The 14,833-nt window shown below is 43.3% G+C and overlaps 1 protein-coding gene across 8 annotated transcripts in view; it reads left to right on the top strand.

Annotated features, from left to right (window-relative positions):
* Positions 1-3,596: 3,596 nt before the first annotated feature.
* The window catches only part of PPP1R12B (protein phosphatase 1 regulatory subunit 12B), a 197,490-nt gene continuing 186,253 nt past the window's right edge, over positions 3,597-14,833 (top strand). For 5 of the 8 annotated variants that reach the window (XR_003794387.1, XM_029228070.1, XM_029228071.1 and 2 more), the window contains exon 1: positions 3,597-3,978. Coding sequence is in view for 6 of the 8 variants with exons in the window: in XM_029228070.1 (XP_029083903.1) it covers positions 3,688-3,978 (291 nt within the window). In the remaining 2 variants the exon portion in view is untranslated. The remainder of the gene's footprint in view (positions 3,979-14,833) is intronic. The other 3 variants (XM_029228075.1, XM_029228068.1, XR_003794386.1) reach the window with 2 other exon arrangements.

Below are 14,833 nucleotides of genomic sequence, written 5' to 3'. Positions count from 1 at the left end.
GGAAGCCAAACCGAAAGAATTGGATAAAAGAAAAAAGAAAAACAGAAAGAACTCCATGGGCTAAATGTACAGTCTCTGTTTGTCCACCAGAGGGAGGTATGTTAACTGGTGGGAACAGAGGCCACGCTGAAAGGTTTTCATAAGCTGAACCGGTGTCATTGCCTTAAAGAATGGAGTATTCTAATTTGTTTTAAGTGTATGGGAAATTATTATTTAATAAAAGTTTCCTCACTTTATACAACAGAGTATGTGCATCATAGCTGGTGCACTTAGTACATTTAAAAGTTCAAAAATTGTGGTGATGGTTTTGTAATGTGTAAAAATACCAAATCACTATGTTGTGCACCAGGAACTGACATAGTTTATAGGTTAATTATACTTCAACAAACAAATCTTATAGAAAAAGAGAACAGATTTGTGGTTTACCGCAGGCAGGGGAATTGGATGGAGGTGGTCAAAAGATACAAATTCCACTTTCAGCGACTGTGAAGTGGTGAAGGTCCCGGCTAGGAGAAGGACGTTGGATCTCATTGTCCTCCCAGCTTTTCGACCCTCCCCCGAAGCCCCTCAATAAAATGGCTTGATCTCAAAAAAAAAAAAAAAAAAAAAGATAGAAATTCCAGTTATAAGATAAATAAGTACTAGAGATATAATGTCCAATGTGATAAATATAATTAACACTGCTGTATGTTATATATGACAGTTAAGAGAGTAAATCCTAGGAGTTCACATCACAAAATATAGCTTTTTCTTTTTCTTTTATTTTGTTATCTATATGAGACGATGGCTATTCACCAAGCTTACCGTGGTCATCATCTCATGATGTATGTAAGTCAGATCATCATGCCGCACACCTTAAACTTATACAGTGCGGTATGTCAATTATATCTCAGTAAAACTGGAAGAAAAAAGTATAAAAATTATGTTTTACTTATACACAGGATTATTTGTCAGGATTTATTCACTTGCATATAAAATATTTTTTTCTTTAGAATATTTAGGAAATCTAAACTCTCATGTTTGTTTAATGGTAGTAAACAATTGTATAAATTTATTGTTTAAGTTTACTCTCAGAGAGCCCTGCTTGGGGGAAGACGTTTCAGAAAAAAAACTTAGATGATTTTAATTTTGAAAAGCTTTTCAAATCATTATACACAGATTGATTTGTTGTTTTATTTTTGGTGGCATAACTTTTTTTTGGCTGAGCTAGTTAAATTAATTAGATTATAATAATTATCACTGAATTCCGTAATCACATAGCTGGAAGATTCATCTCCTTCCAGGTAGGTTTGCACTTAAATTATGTAAGGAACTTAACTACTTATATTTTTCTTTAAAATCTCCAAAGAGGGTATCATTTTCTTACTACCTAAGGAAAAAAGCAAGTAAAATAGATACAGTAAGGAAGTACTACCTGGAACTTCCTAGTATTGAGACTGAATTCTTCCTATTGAGATTTAAGTTCATACCTCTTGGGAAAGTATGGATTTGACTTGGACTTGGCCAATTTTAGCTTATTTTTACAACTGGAACCAGATGTTTCTTCTTTCCTGATTCTGAATGTGAAAAGAATACAGCCAGAAGAAGTATAACATTATCGATCCATGAAAATTTTACCCTAGTTTAAAAATCCTTATTAGAAAACCAGTATGTAAAATATATGGTCCAATTATACATACTTATTTTGAGCCAATATTGTGTACCAGGATCATAATGTTAAAATGGTTCACGTGGATTGCTGTCAGAGATCTGTTTCCTGAGATTTCAGCAATTTGCTGAAATTTGAAAACATGCCCTTCTCTTACTTTCTTGTTTCCTTGCCAGACTAGCAGAGTTCAGCTAATAATGGTTTCTTGAAGAGGGTTAGGTTCCTAGCTAAGTATTATTTCCTATCTGGTTTAATATCAATATTTCTTTTATTCTATAGGGACAGTTCTATTTGAGAGCTTGTGAACGATTTTAATTATCAGCAAGAGGCTGAGTTGGAATACGAAGAGGTTCCATGCTGACAAGTTACAAAGTAAACCTCATACAGAATTTTTAATTCCAATAGATGATGAGGCATGAGAAGTTCTATGGTGACTAAATTAATGCAAGGAAAATATGGCTATATAAAGTATACAGTATTACATCTTTTTATGCACACTGTTCTTCACAGTTCTCAAAGATGTATGACTTAATTAGTATTTATAAAGAATTCAAGGATACCTAATTAAAGCATATATGGATAGACGTAGTATTATTAGACATAATAATTTACATTTATATGTCCCTTTTTCATTTGATTCTTGGCTTGTCTCAGGGGAAATTGAGGCACATGATAGAACATAGTAAAGTTTCCCTTTACAACGACCTAATCATTTTTGCAACATTTTTTTAAATGAAAAACTTCAACCATACAGGAAAGTTCAAAGAACCTAATAATTGTATATGTTCTCTATCATAATGGAAAACAGTTATGTTTTGTCCAGGGCTAAAGCCCTGGGGAGTTAAAGTTACTGAGTCAACCTGACAGGTTTTAATAACCAAGTTCACTGTGAATATGAAAATGGCCTGCGTGCTGCCTTAGGAATTTAGGACGTGCATGGTATTTTTTTTTAATTTAACTATAGTTGACTTACAATATTGTGTTTGCACCATAGTATTTTTTTGTAGCTTTGGGAAAAAAATCATGGAAGACGGGATATATGCCCCACATATGCCTCCCAAGTAAACTTAAGATCCATGTAAAGGGTAGAAGAGGAGAGAGACAGAAGGGAAATTAATATTTATTGTGAACTGGTATACGCACAGAGATAGTACTAGATACCCTTGCATGTATTATCTTATCCGCTCCACATGACCACCCTGTGAGATTTTTTTTTTTTTTTAAATTTTTTGGCCGCGCCGGGTCTTGTGGGATCTTAGTTCCCGAGCAGGGATTGAACCGGCGCACCCAGCCGTGAAAGCGCCGAGTCCTAACCTCTGGACCTCCAGGGAATTCCCTAAGGTATTATTATTCCCATCTTACAAATCAGGGTCGGAGAAGTCAAGTAACTTGTTGGGAGGAGAACTGAACTTGAATGCGCTTCCCACTATACCTGCGAGCATCATTCCCAGGATCTCTTCAGGGCCACCTGTTAATGCGTTCTAAATTACAACGTTAATAAAGCTCTGCATTTACAACCAGGACACGGTTTTGAGAGTTTCGGGTACTTTCCGTCCAGTTTTCCCCAATAGAAAGTAGGGATAATTACCGACCCCTTTTCCACTTCAAAAGACTGACGTGATAGTTAGGGAGCCGAGATTAGCTGTAAGTCAGAACAAGAATAAACTACGACTCCCAACAAGCCCGCGGAGGTGACTTGGGCGGGGGACAGCTCCCGCTTCGGGGCAGAGGTGACCTCGCGCGTCCGCGGCCAAGCAGGGAGCCCCCCACCCCGGGCTGCGCCTCTTTCCCGATGCATCCAGGGACTTGTAGTTCCCTTTGGGTGCGGGTGCGCCCGGGGGAAGGGGGCGCGCGGATCTCCTACTACAAGTCCCGTGATGCAACCGGGGCTCCGCCGCGCCTGCGTGCTGAGGCCGCGGGGGAGTGCGGGCGGCGCGGGCAGCGGAGCAGTAAAGATGGCCGCGCGCGCGTCTCCGCCCTCCGCTCCCGGCTGAGGCGCTTGGCGGCGGCTGCGGCGGCGGCCCGCAGCAGCGGCGGCGATGGCGGAGATGGAGCGCCTGGGCGGGAAGCGGGCCGAGTCGGCGCGGGCACGGCGGGCCGAGCAGCTGCGGCGCTGGCGGGGCTCGCTGACGGAGCAGGAGCCCGCCGACCGGCCGGGCGCGGAGCTGCCGCCGCAGGCTCAGCGCGGGGGCCCGCGGGTCCGCTTCGAGGACGGCGCCGTGTTCCTGGCCGCCTGCTCTAGCGGGGACACCGACGAGGTGAGGCGGCTCCTGGCCCGGGGCGCCGACGTGGACACGGCCAACGTGGACGGCCTGACCGCCCTGCACCAGGTGAGCGCGCGGGGCCGGTGGCCGAGCCGCCTCCCGCCCCCCCCCGTGGCAGGGGTCCCCGCCGCCCGGCAGTGTCCGCATCCCGCCGCCCCCAGTCGGCGCGGTGTCCCCCGGTGCGCGCCCGCGCCGCCTGCCCGGTTCCCTCTCGGAAGCCGGCTTTCCGTTCTCCCGGGAGCGAGTCCGGGGTCGGGTCGGGCCGGGGCTGGCGGGTCTGGGTCCGCGCCGCGTCCTCTGGTTTGCGATGGTTCGAAGGCAGCTTCCGTGTCCCGCGGGCCCAACTCGCGAGCCCCCGACCTCACGCTCTCTCCGCCAGCGTTACCCGCGCCGGCGGAGAACCAACCTAAGGAATCACCTGGTTTGCTTGATGCTCGTGGAATAGCCTTTGTTTCTTTTCCCCTAAAGCCCCCTGTGGAAATGACACGCCCCGGACTGGGCTGTAATCTGTGGACTGTGGGTAACTTGACAGTTAGTTCTGTGCTTGGTACGAACACCTTCACTTTCCCCCTCTTATGCAACCATGTTCTGTGTGGCTGTCATGACTAACTCCACCCTCCCTCTCCACGTGGAACTCCATCAGTTATTTCGGTGAGCCGAGAGCTGGACACCCACTCTTAATCTCTCTTGTTTTCCTTCTTTTGCTGTCTGTGCAAAGTGGATGTGTTGGCATGAGAATCCGCTTATAAATAATAAAGTTCGCGTCATACCGCTTCCCTGAACATATTAGCCAGTACCTTAAAATTCGTCCTCACCATGTTTGCAGTCCTTTTTTTTTTTTCAGATAAAAGAACCTTCTTTTCACCCTGTTATATGCATTTCTTCATGCTCTTAACAGTGCCCCACCTAAGGTAGCAACCAACATTTGTGTAGTCCTTTGCTTTTTAAAAATTATTTTATATGTCTTACTGCATGTAATCTCAGCAGTGATCCTTTGAAGTAGGTGTGGCAGGTAGTGTTGTTATAATAACCGTTTTACAGTTGAGGAGTCTGAAGCTTAGAAAATGGTTGCTTGTGCGAGATTACAGGGGCGAGAAGTTGCACTTAGGCATGGATTTTTCAGATTTAAGCTCCAGAGCTGTATATCTCACCTAATAAGGAGCTGAATATAAATAAGATGGACACAAAAGAGTGTAACCGAAAGTGGGGTCCGGCTGCTCGCAAGCCAATAAAGAGGCAAGTTTGGTGGAAAGGAAAGTTTGCTTTACTTTGGATGCCAGCAAGTGGAGGGGGGAGTGGGGCGGAGGGTGGACGCCTGCCTAAAGGCCGACTCCCCCCACCGACAATCAGTGGCCAAGAGCTTTTACGGGGGAGTTTCAGGGATGTACAGGCAGAGGGAGGGGGCTACATGCAGAGACAGCACAGTCAGCTCTGACGGTCATCTTGAAATTGGTCGTCGGTGGTCTGACCAGTGTCATCTTGACTGTTTTAAGTACGGTTAGGCTTCAGTTCCAGGGTCGGTTTGTTCCCATTTCTTGAGGCCGGTTATCAGAATTGTGGCAGCTTAGGTCATGGCTACAGCCTGGTCATCATGTAGTTAACTTCTTCCAGCTGGCGGGGGTTTCAGTATCTACAAAGTAAACAGCTCACAGGATATGGCTCAGAATATTATCTATAGCCCTTGAGGAGGGACTGAAGGTCCTTGACCATGCTTAAGGACTAAACTATTATTATTTGGTCTCCTTTGACTGTTTTCCTTTGTTTCTGCGTTTTCTCACTTCTCTGATTAAACTTATTCGTTGACTAAAGTTATTCCACAGACAAAAGGCAGGCTGAGGACATGGGGGGCATAGACCATAGGGTCCTTCTCTGTTTCAAGAGAGCCACGTGCATTATTTTAAATTTCTGAGCCCTTTGAGAGGATGAATTTTTTCTTTTCAGATGTATTTGGGATGATAAGGAGATTGAGGTCTAGATTCTGAAAGAAAACACTTGAAGGGGTCCTAGAGGCTAGAGGAGTGGAAACCTGTTTCTAGTCCACGTGTTCTTTATTGAAGCACAGTTTTCTGAGTATAACTCAGTAGCCCTGTTTCTTTTAAGGTGACTCTGCCAGCTGAGCCTGGCCCTTACCACACACACTTTAACAATGCTCTGAGAAAAGCACCTACTTTGAGGTTACTCCTGGTAGGCCTCCTTTGCACACCAGGAAAGCACTTTTCTGACCCCTTTTCCTGAGACTGGTCCCCTTGGTGTCTTTCTTTCTCTCTTAATTACCACCCCAGATTGTGAAGTGCAACTTCTCTCAGTTAATATTCTTTCACATTCCGCAATCTCCTGAAATAGGAGAGGAAGAGATGACAGCTGTGGAATTTTCTTTGAAACACCTGCCAGTGCACTATGGCATTCCTCCCTATTTACAGGGCTGGTGGTGAGTTGAGTTGACCAGGTATACTCAATACTAGGAAATTCAGCTAAAGATTAAGCTGCTTGAAGATGTGAGATCAAGCAAGCCTTATGTTGAGAGACCGTCCCTTTGCTTGAATCAAGACAGGGGCTTATATTGGCTCAGGAATCCTTTTACAAGTCAGTTTCTGCAGAGTTACAGTATGTTTCTCCCATGTCTGAAGAACTCTGAAGATACATACAAGATTATTTTCAAAATGTGAGGCTGGAGCCTCCAGAGGCTGAACAGCCATCGAGTGAATGACTGCTTGTCCCGTGAAGCGGAGAGTGGTACACTTCCATGAATTACTTAGTTAAAATACCCCCTGCTGTACAAGTGTGATGTGAACTGTCAGGATGACTGCTTCCAATCTCTCTTGTTTTGGCCGCAGCCTCCTGACCAGCTGTGGACTATTACCTGAGCACATTGGAAGAAACTCCCAGAAGATGTTGGGGGGATGAGTTTTCTTCGCCCACAAGGTTACAATAGATGTTTTGCACTTCAGGTTGTGGTGCCTTGATGCTACTTTTGACTTAGGGACCTTTCTTTCTTGGCAGCCTTTGCTTCTGCCACGAGGTGCTTGAGTCAAAGATAAGCTCCAGGGGGCCTATTAATAATGCTTGAAATAGATTGGGATAAGAAATATCTCAAAGATTAGACCTACTCTGATGAAAGCTTTGGAAACTGATGCAGTCTAACCAAACTTGGGCAAATAAATTAAGATTTGGTGTGTATGTAGAGCCGTCAATGAAAAGGGCGTTAATCTGATTATATAACCCTTGGAAGCACATGTTTGCTCACAGAGGAATTCCCGTTTTATTTATGTGTATATATTACAGGGCATGAAATGTGGGCTAATAATCCTCTGTGCGCTGGTACTTTTAAAATTTTCTTTTTATTTGTTTATTTATTTTGTAAGGTCGATTATTAGCACCTATCTTGTATCCTTAGCATTATGATCTTGGGTACTGTAGGTCCAGGTACAGGCTCTTAGAACTGTATCTACCAAATTATCAGGGTACTGAGAGGCAAGTGCTTGCCTTTGGAAAGGAGGTTTTCTGGGACTTGTTAAAATGATGCCCGCTCTTCCTTCAGAGTGTATTATATTGGCACTTATGTTTATGCGGGTGTGGGGAGGACACCGATGTCAGTACACGTGGATCTTAACACGAGGCCAGGCTGATCAGTCTTCATTTGGAGGGATACCTAGGAGACTAGAATGATACTGTGCTTGACTCAGAATTCAGGTTGGTTTTGTAACAGTCTTAGAGTCCACGTTTGGACCCTCAGGGTCACCCCAGACTGGAATTCAACTCCTAGTACCTAGCCTCTGTCATTCTAGAGCTGCCTCAATCTGACCCTGTATCCTCAGGGAAATGAAAATTATCTATTTCCCTGGAAGAGAGGTGGAGGTAGGGATAGATGAGGGAAGGAAGAAAGGCAGAGCAGTTTATATTCAGAGACAGAAGAACACTAAGATGATTACATGTTCAATTCAATTCCAAATACTATGTATGTGTGCCGACTTATAAGATAAAACTTGTATTCTTTTTTTAATTGCGGTGTAATTGACATTTAACATTATATTAGTTTCAGGTGCACAGCATTTGCTTCAACATTTGTTTGCACTGTGGAATGATCGCGGTAATAAATCTAGTCACCATGCAAAGTTAGTTTTTTTTCCCTTGTGATGAGAAATTTTAAGATACACTTTCTTGGCGACTTTCAAATATGCACTACAATGTTATTGAGTGTAATCACCTTGCTGTACATTACATCCCTGTGATTTATTTATTTAACTTTTTATTTCGTTTTGGAGAATAGTTGATTAACAATGTTGTGGTAGTTTCAGGTGTACAGCACAGTGATTCAGTTATACATGTACACGTATCCACTCCTTTTTCAAATTCTTTTCCCATTTAGCTTGTCACATAATATTGAGCAGAGTTCCCTGTGCTATTCAGTGAGTCCCTGTGGGTTATCCACTTTAAGTATAGCAGTGAGTACGTGTCAGTCCCAAGCTCCCTAACTATCCCTTCCCCCACCCTTCCTCCCTGGTGACCGTAAGTTCATTCTCTAAGTCTGTGAGTCTGTTTCCGATGACTTGTTTATTTTATAACTAGAATAAAACTTGTATTCTTAACCTTTTCTCTTTTATTCCAAGTTCATTATTTATTCGTCTTATAGTTCCACGTGTGAAGGGACTTATCCTGTATATTGGTGAATTTTGCTTAGTGCTAGGGGCGCAAGGTAATCTGGGATTAAGAAAATCCTGTTGGCGTCTTTCTTATTGTGGATCTAGAACAGTCATCCTGAGTCATTTTGGTAGTTTACCTCTTCACATTGGTTAATAGGAGGCCTTCAGAACATGTTGGCCACCTGGCCACTTGCCTTATGAGTATTTGTCTCAAGTTGCTGTGCCATAATGGAACTCAAAGCCAGATTTGGAAATTAGGTTTATTTTTATGGTGGTTTTTTTTTGGGGGGGAGGGTTGGGGGAGTACAGATGCAAGTGACTTTTATTTGTTCCCTAGCCAGATTTTTGTTCCCCATTCTTAAAGTCCTGTAGAGTAGCTATATACTATCGTTTGGGCTTTGGAATCTTCTCAGTGAGTATTTTCCAATAGCCAAGCTGTAGCTGTGTGTAGATGACGCACAGTTCTGCTAAAGGTAGAGGGCTGGACAGGTCTTATTGGTAAATTAAAATTGAGTCCCTGCTTATTTTTATTTGTACATATTTTTAAATTAAAGTATACTTTATATACAGTAAAATTCACCTTTTACAAATGTAGAGTTCTGACAAGTGCACACAGCTGTGTACCCACCACAGTCATGATACGGAGCACGTTCGTTACGCCCAGGGTTGCTTTGTGCTTGCGGCCGGCTCCTCCTCCCGCCCCCAGCCCTTGGCAGCCCTTCCTCAGTTTCCTGTTCCTGTAGCCACGATGCCATGTAGACGGATCGTACAGTATGGAGCCTTTTGAATCTGGCTGCTTTCGTTTGCTGTCATGTGTTGAGGTTCATCCATGTTGTTGTGTGTGTCTGTAGCGCATTGGTCTTTATTGCTGAGAGATGTTCCGAAACGTATGGATGTACCACAGTTCGTTTATCCGCTCACCAGTTGAAGGACATTGAGGTTATTTACAGTTTCTGGTAATAATGAATAAAGCCGCCATAAACATTTGCATACACATTTTTGTGTGAACATAATTTTTCATTTCTCTTGGTTATATTCCTAGGAGTGGGGCAACCGCATCACGTGGTAATGAATGTTTAACTTTAAAAGAAGCTGCCAAGCTGTTTTCCAAAGTGGCCCCACCATTTTGCTTCCAAACAGCAGTGTCTGAGTTCTAGTTGCTTCCCGTCCTTACCAGTACTTTGTGGTATTTTTTTTTAAGCCATATTAATAGTCACGTAGTGGTGAGTCATTTCCAATGACAGTTATAATACTAGTAGTAGTCGTAGTGGCAGCAGCAGTAGGTGGTAAAAGTACTGATCATAGCTCCCACTATTTTTGATGCTATTTACTCTGAGCCAGGGACTGTTCTGTGTTCTTCTGATATGTTAACTCGTGAGTAATACTCAGAAGAACTCACGAGATATGTACTTTATCATTGTCTGGATTTTACAGAGATGGGGAAGCTGAGACACTGTCCAGGGTCACACAGGTAATGAATTGCAGAGCTGGAATTTATTTAAGCTCAGATCCCCAGTGGACACCTGAAACCGCGTGCAGTGTGGAACCCTGTATGTACGTACCCCGGGTGGGTTGGAGTGCTGACCCTGCAAGAGAAAGCCTGTGTGTGTCTTTACAGCCGGTCCTGCATTGCCAGGGCTCCACATCTGTGGATCCAACCACCTGGGTATCGTCCAGTGCTGTAGTACATGTTTATTGAAAACATCTGCCTATAAGTGGACCTGCACAGTTCAAACCCCTGCTGTTCAAGGGTCCATGGTACTGTTATTTCCTTACTGACGGGTGGGCAGTGTACGCAGACTGGGTGTTCTGGACAGGGTGGGGCGGAGTGGGTGGACAGGAGAGTTCATCAGCTATTCTGAACGGCGGTCAATTTAAAACTTAGGGATTGCTTATTTCTGGAATTTTCCATGTGGTATTTTCCGACGACAGGTGACTGAGGAAAGTGAAACCAGGGGTAAGGGAGGGGAACTACTGTATATGTTTGCTGATAGGCACAGTTTCTGCCGTCAAGGAACCCAGTCTGGTTTGGAGATAGATAAATAAAAAAACAATTCCTTTTAGAGGGGTACGTTCTATGATTCACTCCTAAGTGGAGGGACAGGGGAAGGCAGTTCAGGGTGAGAGGCAGGAATGGGTGTGGTGTGTAGGCAGAGCACGCAGGGGAGTCCCGATGGACGTGTCGGGAGGGGTGGGGATGGGGGGGATGCAGTCCTTAGTAGAGAACGGTGGGTTTGAGCAGGAGAGGTAACCCAACCACAGCAGTGTTTTAGGAATAGGAAGCTGTAATTGGATTTCAGAATGGATGGAGGGACAGAGATGAAAGAACCAACTGAGAGAATAGAGAAGAGAAGAGAAAAGTGTAATACAGTTCTAGCCTGAGTCTGAGAGACTTGTGTTATTCAGACAGGAATAGGATTCAGTCCAGCATTGGACTGAGCTGCTCTGAAGACATCCACATAGAAATATCCTGTCGACATCTGTGTGATTCAAGGCCCGTCATCACCTCCCATCTAGGCTCCGGTTCTCTCACATTTAAAATGAGAGACTTGGATATTAGCATAAAGGTGAGAGTTGAAGCGATGAGTGTGAAGAGGATGGGGTAAAATATGAAAGAGGAGAGCAAAAAGCACAATTCGGTGGCAGCAGAGGAGGCAGAAGTTCCGGTTAGAGCTGTAGGGTAGGTGGCAGGTGGAGTGATGCCCCTCAGGACCTAATCCTCAGGACCTGTGGCTGTTACCTTACCTGGTAACAGGGCCTTTGCAAATGTGACTAAATTTAGGATCTCGCGCTGGGAAGATTTGCCTGGATTATCCAGGTGAGCCCAATGTAATCTGAAGGGTCTTTGTGAAAGGAGGCAGAACAGTCAGTAGTAGGAGATGTGATGGCAGAAATGAGGCTGGAGCCGTTGAGGAAAGGGCCAAGAGACAAGGCGGGCGGGCAGGCTCGCGCAGCTGAAAAGGGCGCGGGGACAGAGTCCTCCCTCAGAACCTCCAGAAGGAGCTGGGCCCACCGGTGAGACTGACTTTAGACTTCCGACCTCCAGATCTGTGAGACGGTGAATACATGTACTTTTAAGGCACTGAGTTTATGATCATTTGTTGCAGCAGCAAGAGGAAACTAATGCAGAGGAGAACCGAGAAAGCACAGTGATACTGAGGAGTTTCAGGAATGAATGGTCAGTAATGTAAAAGGAAATGGAGGAAGAGGCCTGAAAAAAACTTGGATTTGGTCATTTATAATTTTTGAAAGAGCAGTTTCAGTGGGAAGGTGTTTTGAGGACTATTCATGGAGATTACATGACATTTTTACTATTAGGGATAACTTGTTAGTCTTTCTGTTGACTTTTGGAAGGGGAAAAAAAAAGATCTACCATCAGTGTGATTACAACTGTAAATTAGGGCCCAAAATATATGAGAAGACTCCTAAAATGCTGGTTTCCGGTTAGTTCAAGAGGTTTCATAATTTATGAGTTAAGAATATTTTAGGATATTAAACCTGGCACTAGAGGCAGGAAGGTTGCATTCCTGTTACTGAAGGGCTGAGTAGCTAGTTTAGGTTATTTTATTTCCCAGTTCTGCTTTGGCCCATTTCCCACTCATTAGCACTGTCACTGGAAGGCAGCCTTAGTGGAGCCGTGACAGGGAGGTTAGTGCCAGCAAACTGTTTCATCTGCTGTTTATTCTTTCACATTCATTTACTGAATGAATAGATGTGCCGGACTCTGTGCTTCTTGTCACATAGCAATTGATACATCTTAGAATCTAAATAGAATTTGGGGAATGCTCTCCAGAATACCTGGTTACTATTATCATTTATAATAGGAAATTGGCAATGTAGTGATTTCCTTTCTTCCTTCCTTTCTCTTTCTTTCTTTCTCTCTCTTCCTTTCTTTCATTTTTGGCTGCATTGGGTCTTCGTTGCTGCACACGGGCTTTCTCTAGTTGGGGTGAGCGAGGGGTACTCTTCCTTGCGGTGTGCGGGCTTCTCATTGCGGTGGCTTCTCTTGTTGCGGAGCATGGGCTCTAGGCGCGGGCTTCAGCAGTTGTGGCACATGGGCTCAGTAGTTGTGGCACACGGGGCTTAGTTGCTCGGCTGCATGTGGGATCTTCCCGGACCCGGGCTCGAACCTATGTCCCCTGCATTGGCAGGTGGATTCCTAACCACTGCGCCACCAGGGAAGTCCCATGTAGTGATTTTCTATTTTAGCATTCTGGCTTTTGGAGGTTGGAGGGGAGTGTTACATTCATCAGCATTTGCAACTGTTGTCATCTATACTTGAGGATGAAAATGATCCTGTTTTCCTAAAGATGGTGGAAGAGGGAAGTTTGAGATCTTTAATTAATCTTTAGTGGTTCAATAAATCCAGATAAACGATCTCGACCCAGAGTTTTATATAAGGCAAAGAATTGAAAACTCATTTGGGTTACTAAACGAAGCTCGCTCAAATTGTTGACTTTTTTTGGCTTTGAATTTATTTCTTTTTCTGCTTTTGAAGTATAATTTAAAAATGTTTCTTAGATTTTAGATTGTAACCAGTTTGAGTAAATTTGGGGGGCTTGAAGTTTTATCAGGCACGCAGAGTGTGTATTTGTTTCATAAGTCAAGTTAATTGGAAAACTGAAGCCTTAGTTTTCAATATTGAAAATTGATCTGTATGTAGTTTCTGATGCAGTGTTGTACTACATTGTACTTATGGAATGGGTTTATGTAAGAATTTAGGAAAGATTTTGTTCTTAGTATACTTAAACGTCATAATACTGTGGCAATCTGTTGGAATCATGTTCTAATGCAATTTTCGGAAAATATTTTACAGTGCCACGCTCTGAATATCCATGATATATCTGGAAAAACCTGGCTTTTACATATGAATTTTTGGTCTAGTGACCTACTTTCTTTTCGTTTTTAAACTTTTAAATTATGGAATATTTCAAAATACAAAAATAGAATAGTGTAATGAATTCTCAAAAGTTGTCAACTCATTCCCAGTCTTGTTTCATTTTTAGATCCTTCGCTCCCCATCCCCAATATACTGGATTATTTTACAGCCAGTCCTAATTATCACATAATTTTATTTGTAAATATGTATTTGTAAGAGATAGGAATTTAAATAAAAACAATTACAATTTCATTAACACACCTGAAAATTGAACACTCATTTGCTAAAATCATAAGGTATTCCGTAGTGTTTAAATTTCCCTGGTGGTTCATGAATTTTTTTTTTTTTTTTACTGTTGGTTTATTCAAATAAGGTCTGCATTGGTTCATAGGTACCTTAAGACTCTCTTAATCTATAGTTTCCTCCTCGTTTTTTTTCCTCTGCATTTTATTTGTTGAAAAACTGAATTGTTTGTACTGTAGAGTTTCCCACAATCTTGATTCTGCTGACTGCATGCTTGTAATGTTAACATGTTCCTTTGTCTCCTGTATTTTCTATAAACTGATGATAAGATCCAGAGATTTGATCTGATTCAGATTTGAATATTTTGGCAAGAGTACATCATAGGTGGTGGCATATACTTCTATCAGGAGGTACCTAATATCACGTTCTCTCTTTGTGGTTTAGTGGCCGTTGGTGGCCTAAACAGAATTTTGAAGTTTCAAGCCAGCCTTGGCTGGACCTGAATTCTGTTAATCAATACATTCTTCTAATCATCACATCTCCCTGTGTTGACCTTCTACTTGGGAGACCGAATATCGGTTCAAAGCGTGTAAATTGTGAACCTTGTGAATAAAGTGGCTCACACAGGTCAGTGTAGTGTATTGACTGTTGCACGGCTTGACGTGGGGCTCGACAAATATAGATCAGTGCCTTCGTGTGTAAAGATTTGTCAGTGACGATGACCGTGGGGTAAACTTTATCACCTTTTCAAACCTGTTTCATTAACTCTTAGCTGAAGTTCCCCCTATTTTGATATACTGTTCAGAGTTCTGGTTTCTTGCCCCCCAATGTCACCACCAGCACTTGAGCTTTATCATAAAAGAAAACTTCGAAGGAAGGGATCCAAAGAAAACTAAAAAGTAGAGTAAGTCGGCTGTACGGGGAGAAGAGAGACTTTCTTCCCAGGGCCCTGCCTTATAGGGGAGGCGGGAAGAGAGGAGTGTCCATTCTGGGTGTGTCAGTCCGCTGTGGGTAGATGATGCGCTCATCTTTGAAAATGGAAGTGACATTTGGAACGTTCAAATGGAGACTGGGTTGGTCGGCAAGGAGAGGTCTGCCCTTCTAGTTGAATGGGAATTTCACAGCAGGGTGTGTTGTTTTACAAACTGTGTTTTATTTA

The sequence above is a fragment of the Monodon monoceros genome, unplaced genomic scaffold (genome assembly GCF_005190385.1).
Source record: "Monodon monoceros isolate NGI ecotype Baffin Bay Population unplaced genomic scaffold, NGI_Narwhal_1 Super_Scaffold_18, whole genome shotgun sequence".
Taxonomy (NCBI): domain Eukaryota; kingdom Metazoa; phylum Chordata; class Mammalia; order Artiodactyla; family Monodontidae; genus Monodon; species Monodon monoceros.
Note: the sequence above shows the minus strand (reverse complement) of the source record. Positions and strands in the feature narration are given on the sequence as shown.